Genomic DNA, 27,254 nt, shown 5'->3' with positions numbered 1-27,254 from the left:
ATTGTTAGTAGTACAACCAAACATTATACTTATTTTGGACTTACAGGGAAGGAAGTTACAATTGAACGTATGCAAACTAGCGGAAAAGATGATCCTGAAAAATATATTCAGTTGTTATTTGAATTTGTAAAGGAGCATGTGTAAATGATGCAGACGATAATATGTATGTTGGTATAACAATAGAAAGTTCTGCTTCCACGATTAATAAACCAATATACATTTCGTGGCGTCAAAAGTCAGATTTAAACTCTGACATTCTATTTCGTAATATTAAAAATGTGTTAAATAGTAATGAAAATTATTTATTTGGTGATAAAGTAAATTTCAAAATTCATATTGTTGATTCACGTAAAGGTAGGGAGCGAACTATGGGTTCAGCAAAATATGCTGATCTTGTAACACACATGCAACAATGTACTATTCCTCTAACAAGGAAAAATAAAAATGAAATGAAATCTCTAAGTTAACATTCCACGGTTATGCCGGTTAGGCTAAAGGAGACGGTGATAAAGAGAAATGACTGAAATGGTGGAATGAAGAAATTGGGAAGAAACGGGAGAAGCACGAGAAAACATACGAGCACGTTGTTTGTCTACCACAAAATCCACATGGCGCGAGCTGGGATCGAAACAGGGACCCCAAGCACCGGAGGTGAACGCTCTACCACTGAGCCACCGCACCCCCTCCTGTACAAAAGGATGTGTATTGTCTTCCCAAAAGTATTATTCTTGGAATGGCTAGGGCTGATCATCGTTATAATTACTTACATACATTGAAAAACAATTCTGAACGTTTGTTAAATCAGGCAAAGGAATTCTGTGTCAATGCTAAAGTTAACATTGAAATGCAAGATGGATGTACAATTGATGATTTAAAAAAGTTTCAAAATAAGCTAGTACCTCATTATCAAATTGTTGTTTACGAAAAAATCGTTTCACTTGAAACTACAATGTAATTTATCCTGGAATACATGGACGAAAGAAAATTTTCATTTTGTATACTGAAGGACACTATGAATTAATTACTAATATTACAGCACTATTAAACAAGAAAAGTTATTGTCAATATTGTTTGGAATGTTATCATCATACCTAAAATCATAAGTGTAAGTTCAAATGCACAATGTGTGAAACGTATCACAATGATTGTAATAATAATAATAATAATATTAATAATAAACGCGAATGCATTGATTGTCATAGACTGTTTTCTAGGGATGAATGCTTTGCCAATCATAAAACAGTATTTATTTGCGGAAAGAGTTTATGCGAAACAAAGAGAATTTGTGTCCAATGCTGTGATATGGTTGACATGCGTTCACGCAAGTCTGAACATGAATGTGGTGAACGTTATTGTAAAACATGTTATACATATGTAAGCGATGACCATATTTGTTTTGTTCAAACGGCTACGATGCAACATGTAGATACCTTTTTGTACATCGTCTTTGATGTAGAAACAATGTTGCTTCCTAAAAATGAACAGGGAGAACAAGAACATCATGTAAATTTCGTGAATTGTATTCATTCCTGCTACAAGTGTAAGGATATGAAACTTGATGATACATGTTTTGTATGTGGAGATATAAATGGATTCCGTTCATTTGATTTCCACAACATTGATGGATTTGTTAATCATGTATTAATAACTCAGCCAATGTTTAAAAAATCATTGTACTTTCCCATAGTGGCAGTAATTATGATATGCAATTCTGTGCTAAAACTTTAATAATAAACCATCATTTTACACCTGAAGTAATAATGTCAGGGCAAAAAATTGTTTTAATGCGTTTAGGACAAAAGATTTAGTTCCGTGAACGTATTTGTATATGGGAGTTAAATGATCTATTATGATCTTGTCGATCATCTGGTACCTAAAGATAGTTTTCATGGTGAACGTACCGAATGTTTCAATGCATTGTACGAGTGTACCAGCGAAGAGTTTGTGGCATATTATGATGTACCTTCGTTATATCCTTGGGTGCTGGCACGTAAGCCATTGCCTATAGGTAAACCAAAAATATACAAGGGGCCTGACTTTCCACAAGTGAAATGTATTCAGGGATTAGTCAAATGCAGCATTTTACCTCCAAAAGAGTTATATTTTTCAATTTTACCATATACGTGTAATGGACGCCTTTTGTTTGGGTTAAGCCGTACGTGTATGGAACAAAGTAATAACAATTGCATGCATAATGATACCGAGTGTGTCATAACTGGTACATACTGTACTCCTGAACTTCATGTAGTGTTAGATACAAAATTCTACAAATTATCGAAATTTGGGAATTCAAATTATCCGGATCGGAAGATAACCTATTTAAAGATTATGTCAATTCCTTCCTAAAAATGAAACAGGAGTCTTCAGGGTTTCCCAGCTGGTGCAAAACTAAAAAAGACAAAGAGAAATATATTGCAAACTATTATGTCCATGAATGCATTCAGTTAACGGAAAATAACATTAAATCAAATCCTGGTCTAAGGTATATTTCTAAAATATTCCTCAATTCCTTATACGAAAAAGGGGGACAGGGAACAGATTTATCTCAATCTGTAATTGTAGATACTCCTGAAAATTTTTTAAGTTATCTATGGGCACCACAATATGAGGTACAAACTGTATTACCTATTGGAGAGCAACATCTCATTGTATCATATAAAAACATTGAAAACAAAAACAAACCATGGAAATTTTCAAATGTCCTTGCAGCATTCATCACCTCGTGGGCACGTCTAAAACTTTACGAGTTATTAACAGCTGTACATCCTGATCGTGTATTGTACTGTGACACTGATAGTATTATGTTTGCACAACAACGTAATGAAAAGCCTCCACTTTCTTTGGCTTCCTACCTAGGTGAACTAACTAATGAAGTTCCTGAGGGATGGGAAATTAATGCATTTATAGGCTTAGGGCCAAAAATTTATGCCAATAGAATCAAAGAAGTTGAAACGGGAAAAGTAGATTATGTATTTAAAATTAGAGGAATAATTGTAAATCATCGCACACGACAAGAAATTAATTTTGAACATGTTTATCAATTAGTTCTTGTTAAAGTTGACAAAAAACAGTTAAACAATCCAGGGAGAATTTTACGTAAACCAGGGTTTGTCATCGTATCCAAATCTGAAACTAAAACACATCAAACAGTTGATAATAAAAGATGACGATTAAATCATGACAGTATTACTGACTATAGGACATTGCCATATGGTTATCAAAGTATTAAGTGTGTTAAATAATTGGTATTGTGTATATATAAGTAAATATGTAAATAGTAAACCGTGTAAAGGTAACATGGTGTCGTAACATAGTCATAATATCCTCAGATATGTTCATAAGTTTTTTCACCACACCCATCAGTTGGTACTTCTACGTATATATATAATGTAAATATGGAAATATGTTACTAAAATATTGTAAGTATAGTAAATATCTTATTTAAAGAATATTGCAAATATAGAAATATATATGCCATTATTGGAAATAGAATATTGTAGACTATATAAATAAAATAAGTCGTTAAAATTTCCGATATTATGTTTTATTCCTATACTTATATACAAACAAATATTGATATATTACGAAGTAAGTGTATTCTATATAAGATAAAGGAAGAATACGTATGCTTCATATAAGGTTTTTATACGTATTTATAATGTTTAAAGTTCCTAGAATAAATCATCCTAAGTTGGAAACCATGTTGACGTCATAATGTCTTGTACAACATGAAACATCTTAGAAGTAGGTAAACGTACCAATATTTTCATTAGAAGACGTTAGTTAAAAGATATAAATAAGTAAATGGATTATACTACAGGGATATCATTTGTGCTTAAAATACAACTAGGACATGACTAACAAACACCTACATACGTAAAAATCACAATGTATATCCCAACAATGCATTCAAGGTGATGTTAAAACACTTACACACATAAGGAGTCACAATATATAACCCTACAATACAATCAAAAAGTTGGAGGTTATGCAACCGAAATTTATATACAAAGCATGGCTAGAACCCTTACATGCATAAAAAGTCACAATATATAACTCTACAATACAAACCAAAAGGTGGAAGTTATCCATCCTATCCTTACATCAAAGAGGCTATGCAACCCATCAAGACATGCTTAAAACACTTATATGTTAACGGAAGATTATATGCCTACAATATGGTACATATATTCCTTTCCACATATCAAAAACAATATGCATATATACACCCATTCACAAACTATTCATATATACACATCTAATTTGTCATTCATCTGAGTTTCGTACACGAATATACCCTTACATCACCCATACATGATACTGTATGCTAAAATCCCATATCAGCTAGTAAAAATACCATATAAATATATAAAATACCTTTTTTTAGAGTTGCGTCCGTTTCCTCCCATAATATCTGATACATTTATGTACAATATGTACTACTCTATACTATACATATTACAATATACCTCTAAAATAAACGTTAAAAACGAGAAAATCATTCTTTCTAACCCTTTCATTACCAACTAATTAATATTCATAAATAATTAATTCATTAATCTACTTTTAAAAAAATTAAACTAATTTATGCAAAAATATCTTAAAGAAATCTTGTTTGAAGCCTTCTTTCAAAAGCAGAAAAGGAAGACTCACCTTAGGTAAAGATTTTATTCTTTCTTTATTCTATTCAAACTCAGGTAAAGAAGGGTCGATCTTCTCTACCCTCAGGTAGCAGGGTCATTAACAAACTGGTTGACAAGTGACAAGCCAATTAAAGAGGGTTACTTTACTCAAGAAAATACTTCACACTTCACCCCAACCATCTAGACCACCAACATTCATACCACATGGCACTCTTCCTTTCTTTACATGCCGTCAAAGGATTCTCTACATCTTCTCAGCCTCCCACCCTTACCTATCATCCTATGTTATTTAAACAATACTGTATTCTTCACATTTACACTTCTTTTAAAATACAAGCAACAGATTTACGCGACAAATACATAATAGGGTATTTTGCTTCCAACAACTACAGCATTGTCCCAAAGCAATCTGTCAATTTCAAATGTCTATAACTTATATTCTTTTAAACCCACAAACATCAGATTTATGCGACAGGAAGATAATACTGTATTCTTTCGAATTCTAAGCTTCTGTATTGTCTCCTACAACACGTATTGTCTCCGCGAATTTTTGGTTACATTTTCCTATATCAACTACGCCCTCCCCCACTGGTTACCTGACCTTAGGACCCAACAGTCTTTCACCATATGTGTCATCTAGCTTGAACCATTTCCAATTAGTTTCTTGAATACAAAAAACCAGTTCTATTTAAGATTAACAGAAACCTCTCTTGGCATCCCCTCAAGCTCATTCAGCTACTCTTCACCACTTCAGGGAGGAACAAGAAAGGGAAGGAACAAGTTTCTTAGAGGCTTGGGAAGAACAGTAAGTAACCTTTCTATTGTTAACCATTTGTGTGTTTCCATCAAGTGTTACCCTCATAGATATCAAAGTATATTATCAAAAATGTTTTACAATAATTTTTTGTTGGATGGCAAAGCTGAAAATTACTATAAAAATGGCAAAATGTAAGGAAAATAACCAAAAATTGTATAAAATTATCATAAATTTTATAAAATCACCATAAATTGTACCAAAAATTGCATAAAATTTGTAAAAAGTTAATAAAACAGTATAAAATCAGATAATTTAATTTTAGGGGGTTGGCAACGAATTACGGGGAGAAGTACGGTCTATACTATTGAAATATACAGGGTTTAAGAAGGAGGCGCCAGGCAAACGGTTTTGAACCACTGCTTTAAACATATTCACTTACACTTTATAAGCTCGCACTTGTGCTTCCTACTTTGCTCTTCCCTTGTTCGGATTTGATACAAAACTAGCTTGTACAAACCAGTTAGCACAGATTGACTTGTATTTTACGCACTTGATGATATAATTGGATCAAGAAACCATTATCAATAAAGACACGACAATAACATCTGTTACAAAATACCTCTCCACCTCCAATGCACGTACAAACTACAGGGGTTCATTTTCTAAATTATCTCTATACGAAACTCGTAATGTTTAGATGGGCCTATTCCATCAGCGGATTTTCATTCTGCTACTAATGCTTTCAAAAAGGATTTCCTTCATAATCCATTGGGGAGTGTAGGGGACCTAAGAAAACACACCTGAGTAGCATATGGAGTGAGTTTAAGAGCAAGGATAACTGATCTGAAAATACTAGCCTTAAAACACTGCAGACAATTGTTTGTTGCATTTACGGCAGATTTTGAAAGAGGCCGGTAGCCCAGCCCCAAAATGTAGGGAGGGTCCAGCTGAAATTAGGGGGGCCCGATCCAACCATATTATAGTTCTCCACCATATTATAGATTATTTGCAAGCCTAACGTGAAAATTTTAGGGGGGCGGACCCTTAGACCCCCTGGATACGAGCATGTTTTGAAATCGCATTCCAAAAGTTGGCAATTTACAGGAAAGATGTAGTAATTTAGATTTGATTTTCAAATTGAATTTGGGGAGCGCGGTGGCTCAGTGGTAGAGCGTTCACCTCTGGTGCTTGGGGTCCCGGTTTCGATCCCAGTCCCCGCCAAGTGAACTTTGTGGGGGACAAACACCGTGCTCGTGGGTTTTCTCGGGGTTCTCCCGTTTCCTCCCACTTTCTTCACTCCACCGTTTCACTAATCTCTCATGATCACAGTCTCCTTTAGCCTAACCGGCATAACCGTGGGACGTAAAACTCAAAGATTTCATTTCATTTTTTTCAAATTGAATTTAGCGTTCCTTTCAGCATAAGCTTTATGAGCTGCCGGGAGTCGAACACGGGTTTCCTGCAGCAAAGGTGTGTACGCTATCCACCTACCCATTAGGAAGCTATATGCAGTAATTTAGAAACGAAACAGAATTTCTGAGGAACTAGCTTGTCTATACACTGAACCATGTAAGTAAGTATTACAAACTTATAAACAACACTAGACGTCTTCGGCGCGGGAGATCTGAGTTTGTCTTCCGGCGAGAACTTATGTAGTTAGAATTTTACGTTAAGCAGTAGCTTCAAGTCTCATATAGATTTGCTGCTGAACGGGTCTCCAAACCTCAAATCACTCGCCTTGTTTTCATCTGCTTATGTTTATTATTGTTGAATTAACTAAAAGTCTCGAATGAGAGTATAAGAAAAAAATATCAAACACGTAACATCTGTTAAGCATTTTAACAATTTTATAGTTTATTTCTGTAGTCAGCTTGTGATCCTTCGCTTGTTCTTCAAGTCCCCTTCAGAAGGCTGGCCTTTGGGAACCACTGGTTTATACTTTAAGGCGATGTAAAGTTGACCCATGTATATTCATTCTAAAGAAAGGCAGGGTTAACTTTACATTGTCTGAAACTATATCGTGGCTATATCGTTAACACGCGTTATTGGCCCAGGAGATCCGGATTCGATTCGCGGCATAATCCCATGTGGTTCGGATTCCACGTGAAGCAATAGGTCCATGTCTCATTATAACCCTGGTGTTGAAAGGGATGCTAAACTCCAACGAAATATAATGCAATTTATTTTGTATACTCCAATTGGTAACCTTATGTGGTTCATAAAGAATGTTAGCTAATTATGGCCATCTAGTTCAGTATGGTGGACATTTCTCGTGCAATTGAATCGATCATGCCTTATCAATAACGACACTACAACGCTATTTGCCGTAAAATACTTCTATACCAGACCTATTTTTGGATGCAAATATAGACGAATTGGAGCGTGTAATGTAAAGTTAATCTTAGAAACATTTTTGTACATGGTAAAAGTAACAAGGCCTAGACGTTTTCAATTTTACACCATCAATTGAGTGGAACCCAAGTTTTGTACGTAAATTTGAAATCAAAAGAAGGTGTTGCATAACAAAGTGCACGATTTCTGCAAAAGCTAGTGTATTTATTGTGAGCACCATCAGTTACTATTGTCTCTGTAATTTAATAAAAATGTTAAAATTGCAGTCAATAATAACATTCGTGTGAAGTGCGTTTTATAACACTTTTATTTGGACGAAGACTTATTTAAGGATAATTTATTTGTACCGTGTAAGAAGTAAACATAAATCAAGAATTATAATGCATGTATTTCACAAATAATAATATTGATAATCTCCTCCATCTGTTTTTAAACACGCACATATACAAAACAGAGAAACGAAAGCAACACGCATAGTAGTAAGTTGAACTTGAATCTTTGTGACGTCATCCGTATGTGGCCAATAAAAGTGCTACTTCAGCCATGTATTGGACGAACCTCTTGGGATCGGCGAAAATGTCCCCTGGAGCCTCGACCCATACATTAGCTAGAAAAATGTCCGGACGGAGTTTGCAAGACACTGGACAATGGTTGAGGTTTACTAGAGGAAAGCACATAGGAAATGAGTGCTATTTGCTATGCTTTCTTCTGCTTTGTAGGCATGCGCGAAAATTTCTGTTACTCTCATTCAATTCTATTGCTTGTGAAAACTCGATCTTTTCATACCGAGCCCAACTCCGAACGATTCAGCCAAATCAGTCAGTTCCTTTTTGAGATTCATTCATTTCGTTCACCTAAAAGATTCGATCTTTTGGATCGAGTCATTCACGAACGACTCATCTCACGACTTGCTCGGGAGAGTAATACTCCCGAAAGTACGTTTTTTCGCGCGCTACTCTAGCCAGCTGTTTTACGCGCTATCCTAGTCAGTTGTTTTAAGTTGGTCACAAACTCTATATCATTTAGTACAAGGGGAACAAAACGAGCCTTATATCATGGAGTACAAGGGCAACAAAACGAGCCCTGCGGGGCTTCTAACCCGTTCCTACTACTACTACTACTTATCTGCCCAAAAGTAAGTAAATCACATTTTTGAGTATTGTTTTCGTATTATTTTAATTTAAAAAGTGTTATAAAAATGAAAAAATGTTAAAAAAAACTTTCCTCGGGCCGGGTTTGAACTCACGCGAAAAGAATTTTCGTTAGTAGGATATAGCGCTAGCGCACTCGGCCACGAGGACCGACAACAACGATCGTCTGAATTCTGCTATTTGAATATAACGTGGCAAGACATAGATAGCGCCAACCAATCAGAACTGTGTTTTCCGTTCCTACTTCCGGGAGCATTACTCTTCTGAGCTAGTCCTCTCATCTCTAGTGCTGTGTCATGACCACGTTTTTTTACCTAGTGCAAACAATTTTTAAATTTAATACAATTCTCATCTTCTATCAAAATTTAGTGTAATAGAGGACTTGGTTACTACGGCTGGCTCATACTATTTACTGACTTTCTATTATAGTATAATCCTACCACTGTTGCTAACCATACGATAATTTATCATGATACACGATAATTTAAACCTCAATACAATATACGATAATGCCCTTGCTATAATAGGTGAATATACGATAATTTTAGAACGCTCACTTTTTTTTGCAATTTTTAAACATGCAAATAAATTGAAAGTTTGCATTAAAGAGTTATAAATCACACAGACTGAAGTTTTTAAATGCTAAAATAAATCAATAAGGTAAAAAAGTGCAGAAAATCCAAAGTAACATACTTCTACTGCAAGGTACAGCAATTCCTTAAAGTTTATTGCTGTGAAATACGAAAGAATATGATTTTGGTAATACTGTTTTGCAAAGTTTATATTGGCTGTCACCTAAAGTAGTAATAACAAAAAGTGCTGCAAGGTCGCCAATATTTGTTCCACAAATGAGAGCTGTACCCCTGAAAACAATCATGATATACAAGTGATAGACGATCAGTATAGATCACTAACTTACGCGGTACTTCTGGAAGATTTGCGATCTAAGGAAATGAACGAATTTTTAAATTTTATCAAAAATGCTAAAGACTCGCATGGAAATCACGAAGTTTTAAAATTAGAAAGCATTTGTATTAGATACGTTGGCTTTCCACACATTAGAGGATTATGAGTGTAGCTATATTTTCAAAAATGAACTTTGTTTATTTGGTAAGTTCATTATATTTTATTGTTATTGATAATAGTATTATATTTATTTCTACAGGTTCATTACGAAAATACGATAATTTTGTGTAATATACGATAATTTTGAAGACAAAAATCGATAATTTCGTCCTCCGACGTTGGCAACAGTGAATCCTACACAAGTTTCGAATGGGCAGTTTGGGAACCAGTGTTGCCAACCGTAGCGGAATTCCGCTATGCGTAGCGACTTTTCGTTGCCCTGGCGACAAAGCGGCGACGGACGAAAAATACGGAAAATGTAGCGACTTTTGAAAACCTATCTTAAAACCTACAATTTTCCCCATAGCTTGAAAGAAGTGAAAAAGTTAGATTAAAAAACATTTATGTTAGGTTAGAATATATATGACAAAATTTAATCAAGTCGGGACTTATGCAGAGTCGTTCTGACACGTGATTAGTAACATACTAAAGAGTTCGAGTAAGGCTAGTTTTAGACGGAAACATTTATCACAGCATTTCTCGTAGCAAAAATCGTATAATCGATATCCTACCGTGTAACAAATGCTATAGCATTTCCCATGACATGTCATATCCTATGGCATTACTTGTCAATAGAACTTGCTCTATTTCGTAGCATTTCTCCAGCATTTCTGGTCCGATTGCAGGGCCATGGTGTGTTACAAAGAAGCGAAAGATTTTGTGCCAAATATCTATGTTCTTTATTTCTGTGGGAGATTGAATTGTGGTAAAGAAAAATGAGTTGGAGTAGAGATACTATTAATATCCTGTTTAAAAATATATGTGGAGCATCCTTGTTTGTACAAAGTTACAAGGCCTTTGTATCATAATAGGCATATGCGACAAAGGGCTTTAGAAGAAATAGCGACTGAAATCTCTGTTTTTAGTTTCGGAGCAGTAATTGCGCTCTTCTCCAGCTATTTGTTTGCTACGTCACAACAAATGCTTATCAAAATGCTACTGTGTAAAAGAACCATATACTTTTGAAGCCCTAGAATATTATACGAGATTTTTGGCAGAACATCTGTTACGATAAATGCTTCCGTCTAAAACTAGCCGAACATATGTTTCCTGCAGTAGTCAGGCCTTTAGTATAACATAAATTATACGTCAAAACGACTCCGCATAAGCCATAAGGTGAAATCTATCTTGTGCATTTAATGCTTGTCCAGGCTTAATCAGAGTATGGTTTTGGGGATAGAGGGTCCACTTGCTGTAAGGTAGAAGTACTGTTGAGACAAAAGTATAGAATTTTTTATACAGTTAAATAGTATTTTATAGTAGTTTCGTAGGGAGAGAAATTAAAAAATAGCATTAAACGAAAAAAAAAATTTCTTGAATGTAATTGCAATGAAACATTTTATAAATTTTATATTTGATATATGTATCAATATTATTTGCACGCTAATCTTTGATTAATTTGTTGTCAAATGACATTATTGTAATTATTCTTACATAATTATTTAGTAGTTATTGTATGCAGTAACGAATGAAACATATGTATCCCTTTTCTTTCATTTATTCTATTTTTAAAAGAAAAAATGTTTACAACTGATGTTACACCAAGCCCGGAATCAGGGGGCCGGTCCCCCTCTAATTTCTACCGGCCTCCCCTACAGTTTTGGGCTGGCTACTGGCCTGTATTACACAATGTTAATATGTTAGTAAAGAATATGATAATAAAAGAATGAAAAATATTGACCGTGAATGATTTATTCAAATAAGACTGAAATTCTTTTTTTTCTTTTTAATTCATAAAATTTACTGAAGCACTAAATCAGGGCTTTCCATTTAGAATTTAGGCCTATTATTAATATGTGATTTTTTTCAGTTTTGATAACAGCATTCTTTTTTTCATTTATTATTATGATTTAGTTTAATTTTATAATGTAGCGGAAAATAGCGGAATTTCAGTAAGGGTAGCGGAACGTGGCGGAATTTTGACGGTACAGTAGCGACTTTTCGAGTTGGGGACCTGGCAACTCTGTTGGGAACCAACGCTTTGCGCTCAATTTGTGTTCCTGAAGGTAGCCTTCAGAATTGTAAAGCTGTAGGTCTCATAGTTATGCGCGAAGAGAGTGTCCTGTAGTAATTTGAACAGACGAATGTGGAAAATGACTGATAACCTTCCAGGGAATATGGCTGTGACATTAATGATAGCAGCAATTTTGATTGCATGCTTGTTTTTCTGGCTCCAAAGAAGACTAATGTAAGTGACATATTTATGTGTTAATTAGTGTAAGCTTGTAAATAATTGGTTCAGTGTTGATTTCCAGGTGCAGTGTTACTATAGGGATCCACAGATTGTAAAATGTGCAGTAAGAAGTTAGATCAGTCTGAATTAGCAACAGGAAGGAACCAGTGACACCTGTGAATAATACTAACAGTGGTAATAGTTAAGAACAGCTACTTCTCATCTCCCGTGCACGAGGATACATCTTACTGTTGCACTACCTAAACACCCTAAGTACAAGGGCAAGAACTCAGTCTATTACCTACTTTTTAACATCCTAGATAGCCAATGAATAATTCCTGAAAGTATGGCGTTTCTCGTCCTTCCCTAAATGGGAAGTACGGCTCCTTAACTATAACCCTAACGGTGACAGGATATCCATAATAGTTCGGTGCAGACTAAGTTATGCAAGCACAAAAATGCGATACTAAAAAATTAAACGTACTGATAATTGAAAACAAATACCATGAATTTGAATATTTAACCGTGTACAGTATGGGAGCTATTGAAAGGTTACAGGTAATATGTAATTAAAAAATAAAGGGAAGGTTCTAGAACATAGGTCCCTCTATATAGATTAGTAGCTAGGTTGGTTCCTTTCTGTACCGAACTTTAATATTTAATTCACACAGTATTGCCGAGCGAGCATTAGCGATTGAAGCCGGGTTACAGCCCCGCAGGGCACGTTATTTTCTGTCTTTCACAGCTGAATAGGAACGGGGGACCTGTGGGCAAATTTTTACTTTGAGCCAAACAGTGACTTCAACCGATTCATGTGATCCGATTCCGGGAGCAGTTTAGGAATCATTCCTAAACTGCTCCCGGAACCGGATCACATGAATAGATTACAATTACTAACACAGTGAAAGTAATGTACGATGTTAAGAATTATACTATAAGTACAAGGGCCACAATGTTACTAAACCAACTCAGGTGAAGCGGTGACTATGAATTTTCAGATCTAAATGGGGAGCTACCGCCCCCCAAACCCCCCGCTCAAGTACCATAAAAACATCAAAATAATAATAAATAATCACACAACACCGGCATCACATCACACAAAAGAACAGTATAGTTCGATTCCATCCAGTGATACTAATCACTATTAACCCACGCCAAAAGTCACTGTTAAGCACAAAAGGAAGTCTTGCCTTCGGGACTGTAGTTATATGGCATATGTCCGGATGCTATATTTATACGAAAATAATGACATAATAACAATCTTCCAATAATTATTTGTTGGGGCCGTTGAACTTAATGTACGTTAATTGGGGGGAAATAGTATACATGAAGCTGCATCAGTTCTCTAAGGAGCAGGACGCTCATACTTTTAGGGATTATTCATTGAGTATGTACGAACTTACAAAGGGGGTAACAAAGCGACTTTTATTTACTTATCGACTGATACGAAAATAAAAAAGAACGTACCTGTACTTTATATCTGCATGTGCAGTGCCCTTGTACTTTATGACTATGTGTGTGTGGAGGGGGGATTTAACGCATATCGCATGTCTTTTGCCTATTGATACTTCTTTCTATTGCACTACGTAGAAAATTTATGGTATTTCGTGTAGAAGTGGTAATAGAGCATAGAAGAAACGCAGATCAGGGGGTTCTCATGTATACTATTACGGTAATAGTATACAACAGTACCTCATGATCTGTGCGCGTGGATACTTCCTACTGTTGCACTACGTATAAAAATGATTTTATTACATTTAGAAGTAGTAAGAAGCATCCACGTGCACGTGACATGCGATATGTGTTTCAAATCCCCCACATATACTCATACACTACGTACAAGGGCACATTATTATTCTTCGCATACCATAAAACACAACGAAACGAAACGCAAACCGACGTACATTTTATTTTATATTACTCAGTAATTAAATGAAAGTCGCTTTGTTACCTCATTTTCAAGTTCCCATATCCTCACTAAATAATCCTTAAAAGACTGCACTTCGTGAGTCCTCGCTAAATGATGAGGCACTGTCGTATACTATATCCAAATATATTTCAGCAACTCTTTCGGGCGGAGTACCTAAGCGTAACCGCACGCATGTAACTTTCAGGTTTTTTTTTTTTTTTTTTTTTTTTTTTTTTTTTTTTTTTTTTTTTTTTTTTTTTTTTTGCAGGGTTCTAGAACACAGGTTGGCAAGAGTTTACTTTGTGCCGAATAGTGACTGGAACCGATCCATCTGACCTGGTTCCCTGGGTTATAATTGATCCTTATGGTTTTCGGATTAGTTCGGGAAGCCGTTCTGAAGTATGTTTTGATACTTCGGAATAGTCTGATAGTAATTACTTCGTAATAGGTTGTCTGTATGAGGAACTGGTTTTGAGAGTGTTCCGGTGATTCGAATCGTTCTTGAGAACTGATTCCTGAACTGTTCCGGGAACCAGGTCAGATGGATCGGTTCCAGTCACTATTCGGCACAAAGTAAACTCTTGCCGTTCCGAAAACAAATCAATCTTATCTAGGTGGCCACTAGAATAAACGAATAGTATCTAACCGAGTCAGGGAAAGGGAAGTCTGCACAGGTTCGTGTCAGCGATGATGGTTATGCCTTACCTGTCTAATAGCTTTATCAGTATGGATTTTAGAGTAAGGTAGATAGGTTTAATTAATATTATGTCCTACGTTAAGACGTTAGGTTAGGTTAGTGCTTACGTGTTCCATTTAGAAGTACCTTAATGTATTTTTGCACTGATACGAGTTATTATAGCACTTGTAATGGTTTTACATTAGTAACACTCAACTTTTACTCATAAAATACAGCTATATTAGTATTTAAGTCATTCAACTGCAGAAATTTGTTCCTTGTAAGCATGTTTTGCATGTAATGTGTTGTTTTTAAACTTAACCTGCACTATCTCTGGATTAAGTGCTACAGAGAAAGGATACAAAGAAAATCACTTAAACTAAACTTCCCTACCACGCCTCTACTACCTTTTAATTCTTTGGTAAAAAGTGGAAATTTACCATTGGATACAGCTGAACACTCTTTGTAACATAACAGCCACGTTAATTATGCAGGCTGTGCACTTTTAGTAAGGGCAGTGTTATTAATGTTAAGTGACAGAACCATGTAATCCATAAAGAGAAGCAGTGTTAACATGAGCACTTTTCCGAGATAGGACTTTATTTCATAGAAGGAAACTAGGGCACTACTCGAGCAGACGGTTCTACCAAATTTTGACATATCTTTTTAATTTTCGGGTTAGGTTAGAGCTTTGTATTTCTTTTAGTAGAGCATGCACTAAAAGCAGAGCGCCACTGCAGATTGACGTCAGGAAGGCACAGTATAAATATAGTGTGGACGTATGGCATAAAAACTACTGTGTATAAACCTTGAATCAACTTGTGCTAGGTGGCCAGTTAAAAGCACGAATGTTATGAGTCAGGGCAGGAGCGCAGCAAGAAATGGGGGCGAGCCGTAGCGAGAGCAGGTTCCTAACGGTGCACGCGTGTCAGCGACGGGGAGTGTACGCATAAACGAAGATAGTGGAAGAGCTCACTTACACATACGATACTTTCACTGTCATTCAAAATTCATTTCAATGTGCTGTGTACTGACAGTAATTACTTACATTTACACTCTCATTCCTCCACGAAAAATATTTCACATCGTGTTTTATCATAAATTTTCTATTTGGTAGAATCATCTGCTCTAGTGTGCCTGAAACCAAACAACAATATCATAGGTCTGGACTACTACTGGCTCATAATACTTTTAAGTGACTTTCACTGTAAATAGCGCGCTTTCGGCATCCTAACCGTTCGCTTCCTCTGTGACAATTGCCAGTGTGTCACGAAGCAAATTTTCTTGCTCCCGCATATCAAGCAGAAGTGGAATGTCAAAAAAGAATCAGTTTTTTAAGTCATTAGGAATCACTTTTATACATAACACAATATGGACCAGTATATATTTATTACCTAATGCGCCCCTATTAATCTGCATGTAAGGAAAACGAGATCATCTATATGCGCCGTTTAGGATACAGCCTCTTAAGATATTAGATGGTTTGTGTATACCAGTATACATTTTTTATATGAGTTGAGTTGAGTTGATTTTAGTTTAGCGTCCCTTTCAGCAGCGAGGCTATATGAGACGTGGACCTACTGATTAACGTGGAATCCGAACCACATGACATTCTTTATATGGTTCCGTACATCTTAAATCTGTTTGTTAGAGCGCAGGATATAGCTAAAAAGTAATTACGTCATAAATGGCGCCATGTAAGGTAATGTAACATGTTCTAACTATACTACTACACTGTTGGTGTATGGTATGTTATCTTATATTTAGCTAAGCTGCCCTAATTGAGCCGTATTGAAATTAGGACATTAGAAGTCGGGTGCTTAAATGAGGTCATCATTGGTTCGTTTTATTACTAGAAGATTAGGGTAGACTTTACATCACGCGTCAAGAAGTAGGGCCTCTTTAAAAGAGTGCAGTGGCGTCAGATTAACTTACGGTTACAGAAGTTAGGACACATTTTGTTAAAATTGATCGAGTGTAATTTCTCGTGTCGGCATAAGGGCACAAACTGGAGTTGGCATTGTGAAGTTTATCCGAAGATTGTATCCCCGCACAAACGCGTGCAGATTGCGAGTAGCGCAGAGCATATATTATTTACCAGAGCATATTTACCAGTTTTGCTAACAGAATTTCGTAATTCACGGGTAAGCAAATGCTTTAGTGAAGGAAGATAGGCGAGTAAGGCATTAGGTTAAGGCGGCGCTGTGTGAAGTTATGGACCAGTAAAATAAGTTTAAAATGTCATTGTTAAATCTTAATTTTATAATACAATAAACATAATGGTAATGAATATTTCTTAGTCATTTGTTTCTTACTTTTTTCTCTTTCTATAAACGGGCGAAAGTGACCTGTTATTCGCTCACGGTCATTAAACTTCAGTGACAAACATGTATTTTTCGGTTTTTTCATTGTGGGAGGTCAGTTCTTTCAGAAAAAAAAAATGGTCCGTTCAGAGCCTTTATGATTTATATTACCCTGCGAAAAAGAAATGAAAAAAAAAGTGAGGCGCGAGGACGGGCCAGCAAGCGTCAGACAGAGCGGCCCAAATAGCTTATGTGAAGTCCCTGAATACAACTGACTTCAAGAAGGAACAGAGATTCACAACTCTTTTTGTAGAAAGAATAAAAGAAAAACAATAAAAGCTATTTTTAATAAAACTATACATTTACTATTAGGTATTTTCGAAGTTTCTCGTGAATTCCTTTTTAAGACAGAAGAGGAAATATCCCTTTGTCATTAAAAAGGTACCGCTAAACCGTACCGTTGATGTATATATATATCGGGTGTTGCGAAATAAGTGTTACAACTATTAGGAGCTGACTCCTGTCACTGAGACAAGAAAAAAAAGTTCTCTTGAACTTTCGGCTATCGGACATAGTTTCGGATCTACAAGGTGCCGAAAGCGTGGGAAAATACTTTCGGACGCCAATAGTTTGGAAACTATCCAACGTAAAGAGGGCGGGTAAAAAAATTTACTGAAGAAGTCATACCTGCTGTATTAAATTTTGCATGTTTCATAATCCTACCATGCACGCGCAAGGGATTCCCCATAGGAACGTAGGGAGTCCCGGATAATCTGCCAAATGAAAATTGGTCTAAATGGACATGAATTGATAGGGTTTCTCTCAGGTAACAATAATTCGTTTGTATTGAGTCGATATCTGCAACAAATACAAAATCGCGGACATCTTCATGCCCGTTGTGTGTGGTTGCATAATCGCAGATACGGATGCTGGCCAACAGTGACGTTCTGAGTATTACGTGTAGAGAATTTGTTCTCAAATGCTCTCGAAAGACATCTGGAGTGTCGGTAGAGAACAGATGAAGCAGGGTAATTCGCATATGTGAAAACACTTAACGAAAAATGCGCAGAAATGCACTCATACTAAGTAAGCGTGAGTTCAAAGCGTCGGAAATGTAAGGAATAGCATCAAGAACATGAAAGCCATTACCGATTTACCAATAATATTCCCTCAATCCGATGCAATATGATGTGCACGGTTGCATACCAATAAGGGTGCAACAACTGAGGCCAAGTTGAAATTGTGCAAGTGGACTCACAAAGAAACTGGGTAAACTAAATCAATGTCACTACTGGGATCGCATGATCCATGTTGAAATTTGGTCAGTGTGTATTGATATCAACATGTATCTAATGGACAAATGTCAACATGTCCCACTATTCTGGGATATCGTCCCAAGTGAGAAAACTTGGAAAATAACGTTGTATATTCTGCTAATACATTTGGTGCACTTTTTGGTAGAACGTAACTAGAAGAAGATTGTATCAATGTCCCTCTTTGTTTGGGACATTGTCCCACAGTCGACACATATGAAAAGAAATATCTTAATCCATGGTTCAAATTCTGATAGAGTGTGAAAATAACAAACTTGTATCATGTCCCACGTCTTCTGTCTTGTATCATGCCCCACGTCAATATAGGAAAATACCTCCAGAAATTCGTATCTTACACACAGTGCCAAGTCAAAGACGAAAATAAACCAATTTCGCACATGTAAAACTACTGCTGGAACACCATACATATGGAAAATAAAACGACATACGAAATAAGAAGAAATGTCTTAAAGCTCTGATTGTTTACAACTGTGCAGTAGGAATAAAATGAAACACACAAACATGTCGGGAGTCTGTACAAGAGCGCTTACCAAACAAAGTGGGTACTCCTCAAAGAAATGAAAACAGAGAAAGTGCTAGAGCGCTCGCTTTCGCTCGCGTGGTCGGTTTCCAAACCTACTGGGAGCCCACGGCCTCAGATTCAAGATCCGAGTTATTTTCCTATTTTTCGCACGTGGGACGGTGCCCAGCAGTAGTGGGACATGTTGACATTTGTCCATTAGCTACATGTTGATATCAACACACACATTGGTCACATTTCGATATCGATCATGCGATCCCACTAGTGACATTCATTTAGTTTACCCAGTTTCTTTGTGAGTCCACTTGCACAATTTCAACTTGGCCTCAGTTGTTGCAGCCTTATTGGTATCGGATTGATGGAATATTATTGGTGAATCGGCAATGGCTTTCATGTTCTTGACACTAATCTTTACATTTCCGATAGTTTGAACTCACGTTTACTGAGTGAGTGCATTTCTGGGCATTTTTCGTTAGGTGTTTCCACACATGTGAATCACCCTGCTTCATCTGTTGTTCTCTACCGACACTGCAGATGTCTTTCTAGAGCATTTGAATACAAATTCTCTACACGTAATACTCAGAACGTCACTGTTGGCCAGCATCCGTACCTGGTGATTATGCAACCACACACAACGGGCATGAAGATGTCGGCCATTTTGTATTTGTTCCAGATATCGACTTAATACAAACGAATTATTGTTACCTGGTAGAAACCCTATCAATTCATACCTGTGCCTGAGTTGTTGCATCCTTATTGGTATGCAACCATGCACATCATATTGCATAGGATTGATGGAATATTATTGGTGAATTGAAAATGGCTTTCATGTTCTTGACGCTAATCCTTACATTTCCGACGCTTTTAACTCACGTTTACTGAGTGAGTGCATTTCTGGGCATTTTTCGTTAGGTGTTTCCACACATGTGAATCACCCTGCTTCATCTGTTGTGCTCTACCGACACTCTAGATATCTTTCTAGAGCATTTGAGTACAAATTCGCTACACTTAATACTCAAAACGTCACTGTTGGCCGGCATCCGTACCTGATTGCCGGCATGTTCTGCTGCAAGCAGATTTTATTTAGGTTTTGGTTAGGTTAGGTCATACATTCCTGTTAACTTTTTGTTGAAAACCTCTGAGAAGAAAATTCACGTAAGTGATAACTACATTTTTTATGTTCTATCAAACATGTGAACATTTATTTTATTATTTTTGCATTGCTCACAAATCTGATTGGAATGTCTTTTAGATATAAATTTATTACACAAACTGCATTTATCGCGCTCTTGTTGTCTGTTCCCTTGCGTGGTATGTACCTCTTCTCCTCGGAACGTCAGGGTAACTCGTTCTTTGAATGAATACACTCCTCCTGTGTCTCTCCACGGACACGGAGGGATCGTACGATTTCTTGAGCTGTACTTGTTCTTGGCATATTTTTTCTTTATTTGATGTAGTTTTCAGTCAGAGATTTTCCAGGATTCTTCATTAGACAGGGAAGACGAAGACAAAGAATCCTGCAGTGATAATTGATCCTCCGTTTTAGATGTCACTTCTTCATCATCAGAGAAAGCAAGAAAGTTTCGAATTCTTCTGGTGTCGAAGCAGTCATTTTAGACACCAAAATAGACTGTAAATACTGCACAACGAGGAAACAAGCAATGCTTCGAATAAAAACTAATACAAAATGAACAATGTTGCTAGTACAAGGTGTTTGAAAAATATCTAAACAATTTTGCCAGTACAGTGTACTGGAAGGAACTAAATTTTCGGACAGTCCAATAACTAATAATAATAATAATTAATAATTTTTGCATGTTTTTTGGAGGTATTATCAGAAATCCATTGAATAATGATTTCTTAGTCACATAAATATTCATTGAACTAATGGGTCTAGATGGACCCGAGGAACTTACGTGTTTTTTTTCTACTGTGACGTAACAGGATGGATTTTTGAGTCGAAATTTTTACAAAACACATGTTTGGTAAAATAACTAAAAGTCACGAAGTGTGATGATCACAGGTCACATAGTGTCCGAGATAATAAAGTTGAAAAATCGTTTTGGGTCAAAATGGACCCGAGGGACGTAAGAAGGTTAAATTAACAATAAGTTTTCATTCCATCTACATTTATTCGCATGGCACAATAGTTTATGTACAGTTTTCTTCGTTTGACGCACAGGTATGAATTGTGTGTCGCTTTAAGTTACACAGAAGGATTTTGCCATTCTGCGTTTATTAAATTTGATCAAGTTGGTGAGTGAGTTGATTGCAGTGATGGAATTGGAGAAAAAGTTACTACCCGATATGCTTCTATGCATACATCTGATTTAAGAATACTTCAATATGTTCAGAGCTTATTTTAACTTTATACTACTATAGTTTTTGGCGTATTGATTTACTACCAATATGAGGCCCAATTCGATTATTGGTTGATGAGAGGTGTATCGTCCATTTTCAGGTCCTAGGTTGTATGACACGGCATACTACTGCTAAAATAGAATCCGAACCACTACTTGATTTTCAAGCACTTCCACTTGAAATAAGTCTTCATTGTTGTCTTGATAATCATATATTTCTTCTACCTATTAGTCGAAAAAATTAATACTTGTACAGAAGAAACTTTCTAGTAATAGCAATGTGGATGTGCTAATTTTATTTGTGTAGTTTCTATAAAGTTACCTTCTTTCAGAGAAGTCATTCAGGGGTTTCGCCAGGAAAATGAGGACCTGATGGAAGCAGACAGTGATGAAGGTAAGTGAAGTTAATTTTGAGCTGAACTCTTGTAAAGGTATAATAATTGTTCGTTTCCAGTTAAATGCAGCATAATATTGTTGGGCATTTAGTGTTTAGGTAGGATAAACTGTTGACATGACAGCGGTGTAACGCGACAGATATCTTTTTATTTATGTTGTCGCTATTGTTATTGTAGCAAACCTCTCAGAAAAGATATACCGCAACTATAGGTTAAGAAAAACTAATGTAGAGAACAGACTTTTATGGAGTTAGTTATATACTTCAAAATGTGTGGATAGGACTGCGATTCGAAACAGTTTGTCGTGAGTTACACCTCCGTTATTATCTTGGACTGTGTTATTTTATTTTTATCAAGTTGTCAAGATAGAAACCATAGGATGGATAAATGGTTGATTAGAGACTTCTAAAAAGACCGAGAGAATTAATGAGCGTAAGCGGAAATAAGAAGTCTTCTTTACCGACATCTGAAATGAGTATTTCAGATTCCGAACAAACACTGGAGAATATTATGCAAGAAGACAACAAAAAGCATCGTGCAGCACAGCGTTAGTACAATGTCAACTATACTAGTAGTTTCACATACATTAGAGAAGAATCAACCTCTGTTCCCCGCTAGATAGTCTGTTACTGAATACTATTAAATCATTCGATAAAGCTACCCATCTCAAACGTGACACTGAAAATAAGCATGGGGATTTGAAACTCAAACCTGTGCAATGGTTTGAGAAAACTGTCCGGTTTGTTAGCACGGTAAAAACAACTTCATCCTTATATTCACGATTTAACTTAAACGCCTTAGACGTATCTTATGAGATCAGTTTAAGAATAGCTAAGGTAGAAAATCCTCAGTTCAACATAAGGTTAGAATAATATCAAGTCAAAGGAAAAAACAACTTGAAATGATTCCACTGTTCAATGACACTACATCAGGAAATATTGAGAATTCTGTTCAAATATTAGGGAGCATTTATTTGACTTTTGTTTTTTTCTCTCTCTCAATTGGATGAAACTACTGACATCACTAGCACGGTTCATCTTACATACATTACGTTTATAGATAGAAAAGCAATGAAGGTAAAGTTCCTGTTTTGTGAATCACTGCCTGCTCGAACAAGTCCAAATTGAATATTTTCAAAGTTGGATAAATTTATGGCATTATTTTCTCTCTTCTCTCCATATATAAACATGTTAAAGAAACGGGGCATGATCTAGATTGGGAAGGTGTAAAGGGGCTAGAAAGGGAGAATAGACCAATGATAAGGAAATGGAAGGAAGCACGAAGGATAAAGAAAGAGAAAAGTGGCAAATTAATGAACTGGACAAGTGGACTGTTAATACATGATCTATAGGATAAATTATTGGAATGAATTGAAGTGAAAAAACAAGATTGAACATATTTATATGTAATTTATATTCATATATTTAATATTACATATATAGTTATATAGAGTTTTATATATTATATTTCATAGTTTATTTTTTGTCTATATATATTTTTATATTGCTGTATTTACAATCAGTTGTATGTAGTACAGTCTGTTATTTATATCTAATAGGCATCAGAGGAACATAAGTTTTAAGGCAATTGGTCAAGTATAAACAACAGGTGTGTCTGGAAAAGATAAACACAGGTGGGAGGGTAATTAAGTCAGGGCAGGTGGCCGAAAGATGACGCCCGGGGAGGTACGACCCAGGTGGCTTCCCATGCGCACAAGGACTTTCACTTTTAGTATAAATATCTACGCTCTAAGATACCTCTTTCAGTTAGTGTCTGATGAAGACAACGTTAAGTTGTCAAAACCGTTGCACTGTAATTTAGTTTTTAATACACAAGTGTATATACTCTGGTCAGAAGTGTTTTTCTGTATTTTCTTGTTTATAGGTAACGAAGTATAAAATGAGTACTCTAACATCCTTGAGATATTGAGATTTCCGAAAATTCTAGAAATTGTCTGCTCAACTAAAATACAATTGAATTTTCTCTAAATCTTATTTTATCAATGCGTTAGCATTATTATTATTATTTTTTTTAATGTATGGAAAATTATATTAGTTTTACGTTAATAAAATAGCATTAAAAATTGTTGGTTTATTTCTAAGTTACTAATAAAAACAAACGTAGCGGTGGGAATGCAATTTTACTTTCTATACGAAAATGGCCGCCACTTAAAAACAATAAAAGACAATAAATATACCATGCTCATTTAAATAGTATTTTTTGTAATGATCAGTTTAATTTTGAACTACTGCGAACGGATGGGCGCAAGATTTCATTGTAGTAGTATTCAGATTTTTAAGTATCCTAAAATAACCATTCTTTAAATAAATACTTCGAAATTGTTAATGTTATGTTTTTACATGCTACATTAAGAAGGCATATAACAAATTTTAAATTGCGCAGGACTGAGTATAAGTGAAGTATAAATTTATTGTCATTTTTAGATTCTGAAGGATATATCCAGCCGACCTGTCCAATATGCCTGACAGACTGCAAGAGCAGTGTAACCACAGAATGTGGTCATATGTTTTGCGGTAAGTTTTACTGTATTGATATATGCATAGATAGCAGGGTGGAAAAAAATCATGATTTTTTTCAAAAAAATCATTTTTGTTGATTTTTTTTTATTTAAATCGATTTTTTTGATTTAAATCAAATCTTTTTCTTCGTATAATACAAGTCGCGAACTGAAGAAAAAACATTAGGAATTAGTATTAAATGTTAATTATGTCATTTGAGTGAAAGTATTGAGTTTTAATTTTGAATTAATTCCCAATCGTTAACCTATTTCAATCCCAAACAATGTTTCTTAAGCACTAAGGAAAAAGTACAGCAATGTATATCAACATGACACTTTTCTTTTCACGAAAGTTACTGATATTTGGCAGGGGCATATTTTTAAACAATTGGAACTAGCTAGCGGCACGAAATAGATATAAAGTACGTAAATTTCGCCTAAAATTAGCTAACTCACTCTATGACCTATGGAACCCGGAGGTTCAATGCCATGTTCACAAAAGCTCTCCACTAACTTCTATCCTTAGTCAACTGGATTCAGTTTTTACTTTGTATTCCTATTTCTGCGAGATGCAACTTAATATTGTCCTCACATCTGCGCCTAGGCCTTCCTAATGGTCGTTTTCTGATTGGTCTTCCAGTCAAGACCTTGAAAGCGTTTCTACTTTCTTCCATTCTAGCTACATGACCTGCCCACCTAAGCCTAACAATGTTAGGTAAACCGTATAAACAAAGTAGCTCCTCGTTATGAAGTTTCCACCATTACCCATTCCCGTTCCTCTTGGGTCCGAATATTCGTCTCAGATCTTGTTCTCAAATACTTTCAGTCTATGTTCTTCCCTCAGAGTAATCGACCATGTTTCGCAACCATACAGAGCAACAGGAATGATTATCGTTTTGCATATTTTAAAGCTTCAAATTCCTCGACACAATTCGCGACGATAAGAGATTTTGGACTGAATAATAACACGAATTCCCTGGAGGAATTCCAAAGTAAAAAAAATCAAGATGATCAGTTCCAGAAGAAGAAACACTTGTGATTGTTAAATATATGCTTTATGTGACGTGAAAAACAGTTCAAATGCGAGTTGTCCGTGCATTCAAGACATCTATACATAGCAGGCACGTTTTTATACTTTTCTGTTGGCTATTTTATTTCCTCTGACAATTTTTCCTACACAGGCGCGGCAAATTTTCTGCGATCACATCGCAGATCGCGGCATGTTCTGCAATGGGGTCAAGTATGCACTTTATCAAAAGTATTATTCGTTATTTTAACGCATCCAAAATTTGTCGTATTACGATACCGAGGAACTACTATGTATTTAGTACATAAATTTCGCCCAAAATTTTAAAATTATTATTATTATTATTACTATTTTTTTTATTTGTTTCGGAGAGGGGATCGTACCCCTCTAAATACGCTCCTATTATCTGGAAACAAACAAATAGACGTGGACACAAAAGAGTTTTCATCTTAAATTTCCATGGTGATTTCCCCGTTGGAACAGAAATTTTATAACCCTGTGTTACAAAGAGAAGAAAGCAGGGTTCACCCGTTACCCGTTCAAACGGGATTTTCCCTGATCGTTCCCTACATGATACTCGTTTTCATATTGTGCTTACATACATTTGAGTCTCATTGTGTATGATTATTATTTGAGTCTCATTGTGTTATGATTATCTTCCATAATCGAAATAACAGAAGAGAAACGGGATTTTACTTACTTTCACTTTAAATTAATTCATTTCGGAATTTGATTTAAATCAACGATTTTTATTTAAAAAATCAAGTGATTTAAATCTTGATTAAAATCGTGATTTAAATCAGACTGATTTAAATCAATCCACCCTGATAGATAGTGTGTACATATGCATCATATATATCGATGAACGAAAAAAGGCAGTTTTTGCGACACCTACACTCGTATAAATTGTACTTGATTTATTTTTGTCGAAACGTGAAGTAATGATAATTCTTATAATGTTTGTTCCATAAGACTTAACTGACAGTGAATACCTCAATTTATTGTAAGCAGGTACTACTATAATCATTACCATACAGTCATGTTGGAAAGATAAAAAGCGACCCGTGTCACTAAAATCATTGAATAAAAATTCCTTGGCTTTGTTTAGAGGATAAGAAAATTGTTGAGTATATAAATGGTTGAATTCAAGATGTATCGTTAGTTGGTCTGAGAATTTGGTAAAAATATTTTTCTGAAGATTATCACCGCATTTAATAGGTTAATGTGAGATTTGGATAGTTGTAGAAAGTTGTTAATACTCGAAAATTGGTAGTATGCTTTCTTTTGATAAGCACACCAGTTAACATCACAGGGGCCATTGAGAGAACCTAATTCTTACCAGGACTCAGTCTTGATTAAATAACAAAATTGGACTCCTTTGCTTGATATCGGCAATAAAATCGTAGATTTTTATTTGATTAATTACGTAAGACAGATTTAAGCAATGCGAAGACGATACTAGCAAAATTGACTTCGAGCGTGGTCTTGTAATGAGGCTGTGAGTGACCAGTCAGTCGTTCCGCAGAATTACTGCTCCCCAGGGGTCACGACGGTCTTATCTGTAGTGTACACAATGGAAGAGAGAAGGTCTTTACAACAATGTTGCCCTAACTGACAGCTTTGTGACCACCAGTGCAATTAGTGCTACCCTGGATTCCCATGTGAGCGCACAAACACTCCATCGATTATTGAATGGAGACCTACATTTCCTCGCTTCTCTTGTCTGGTTATCGCTTGACACTTGGTCGTCGTCAATAACGTCTTCGGTGGTATTGGAAGAGACTGCAGTGGTGAGACGAATGGAGGACGTCGTATTAAACGATGACAATCAGGCACAGTGACGGGTGAGTGCGTATTCGTAGATGTCCAGGTACAACGATACTTGTATTTCAACCCTTTTTTGTATTTGTGAGCAGATTTACTTTTTAATTATGCACAAGCTGTTTTTTTTTTTTTAAAAAAAAAGGAAGAATATTTTAAAAAAGGGATATAGATGTAATTTTTCAGTTGA

The 27,254-nt window shown here is 35.8% G+C and overlaps 1 protein-coding gene across 1 annotated transcript in view; it reads left to right on the top strand.

The window, feature by feature from the left end:
• The first annotated feature begins 12,002 nt into the window (after positions 1-12,002).
• The window catches only part of LOC145687871 (E3 ubiquitin-protein ligase RNF170-like), a 40,287-nt gene continuing 25,035 nt past the window's right edge, over positions 12,003-27,254 (top strand). Inside the window, exons 1-3 of the mRNA XM_081761378.1 lie at positions 12,003-12,216; positions 21,636-21,697; positions 24,143-24,232. Coding sequence (XP_081617504.1) covers positions 12,113-12,216; positions 21,636-21,697; positions 24,143-24,232 — 256 coding nt within the window. The 5' untranslated portion in view covers positions 12,003-12,112. The remainder of the gene's footprint in view (positions 12,217-21,635; positions 21,698-24,142; positions 24,233-27,254) is intronic.

Source organism: Thermobia domestica, chromosome 6 (assembly GCF_964235325.1).
Source record: "Thermobia domestica chromosome 6, izTheDome1.hap1.1, whole genome shotgun sequence".
Classification (NCBI taxonomy): domain Eukaryota; kingdom Metazoa; phylum Arthropoda; class Insecta; order Zygentoma; family Lepismatidae; genus Thermobia; species Thermobia domestica.
The sequence above is the reverse complement of the archived record's forward strand: the minus strand, read 5'-3'. Positions and strand labels throughout refer to the sequence as shown.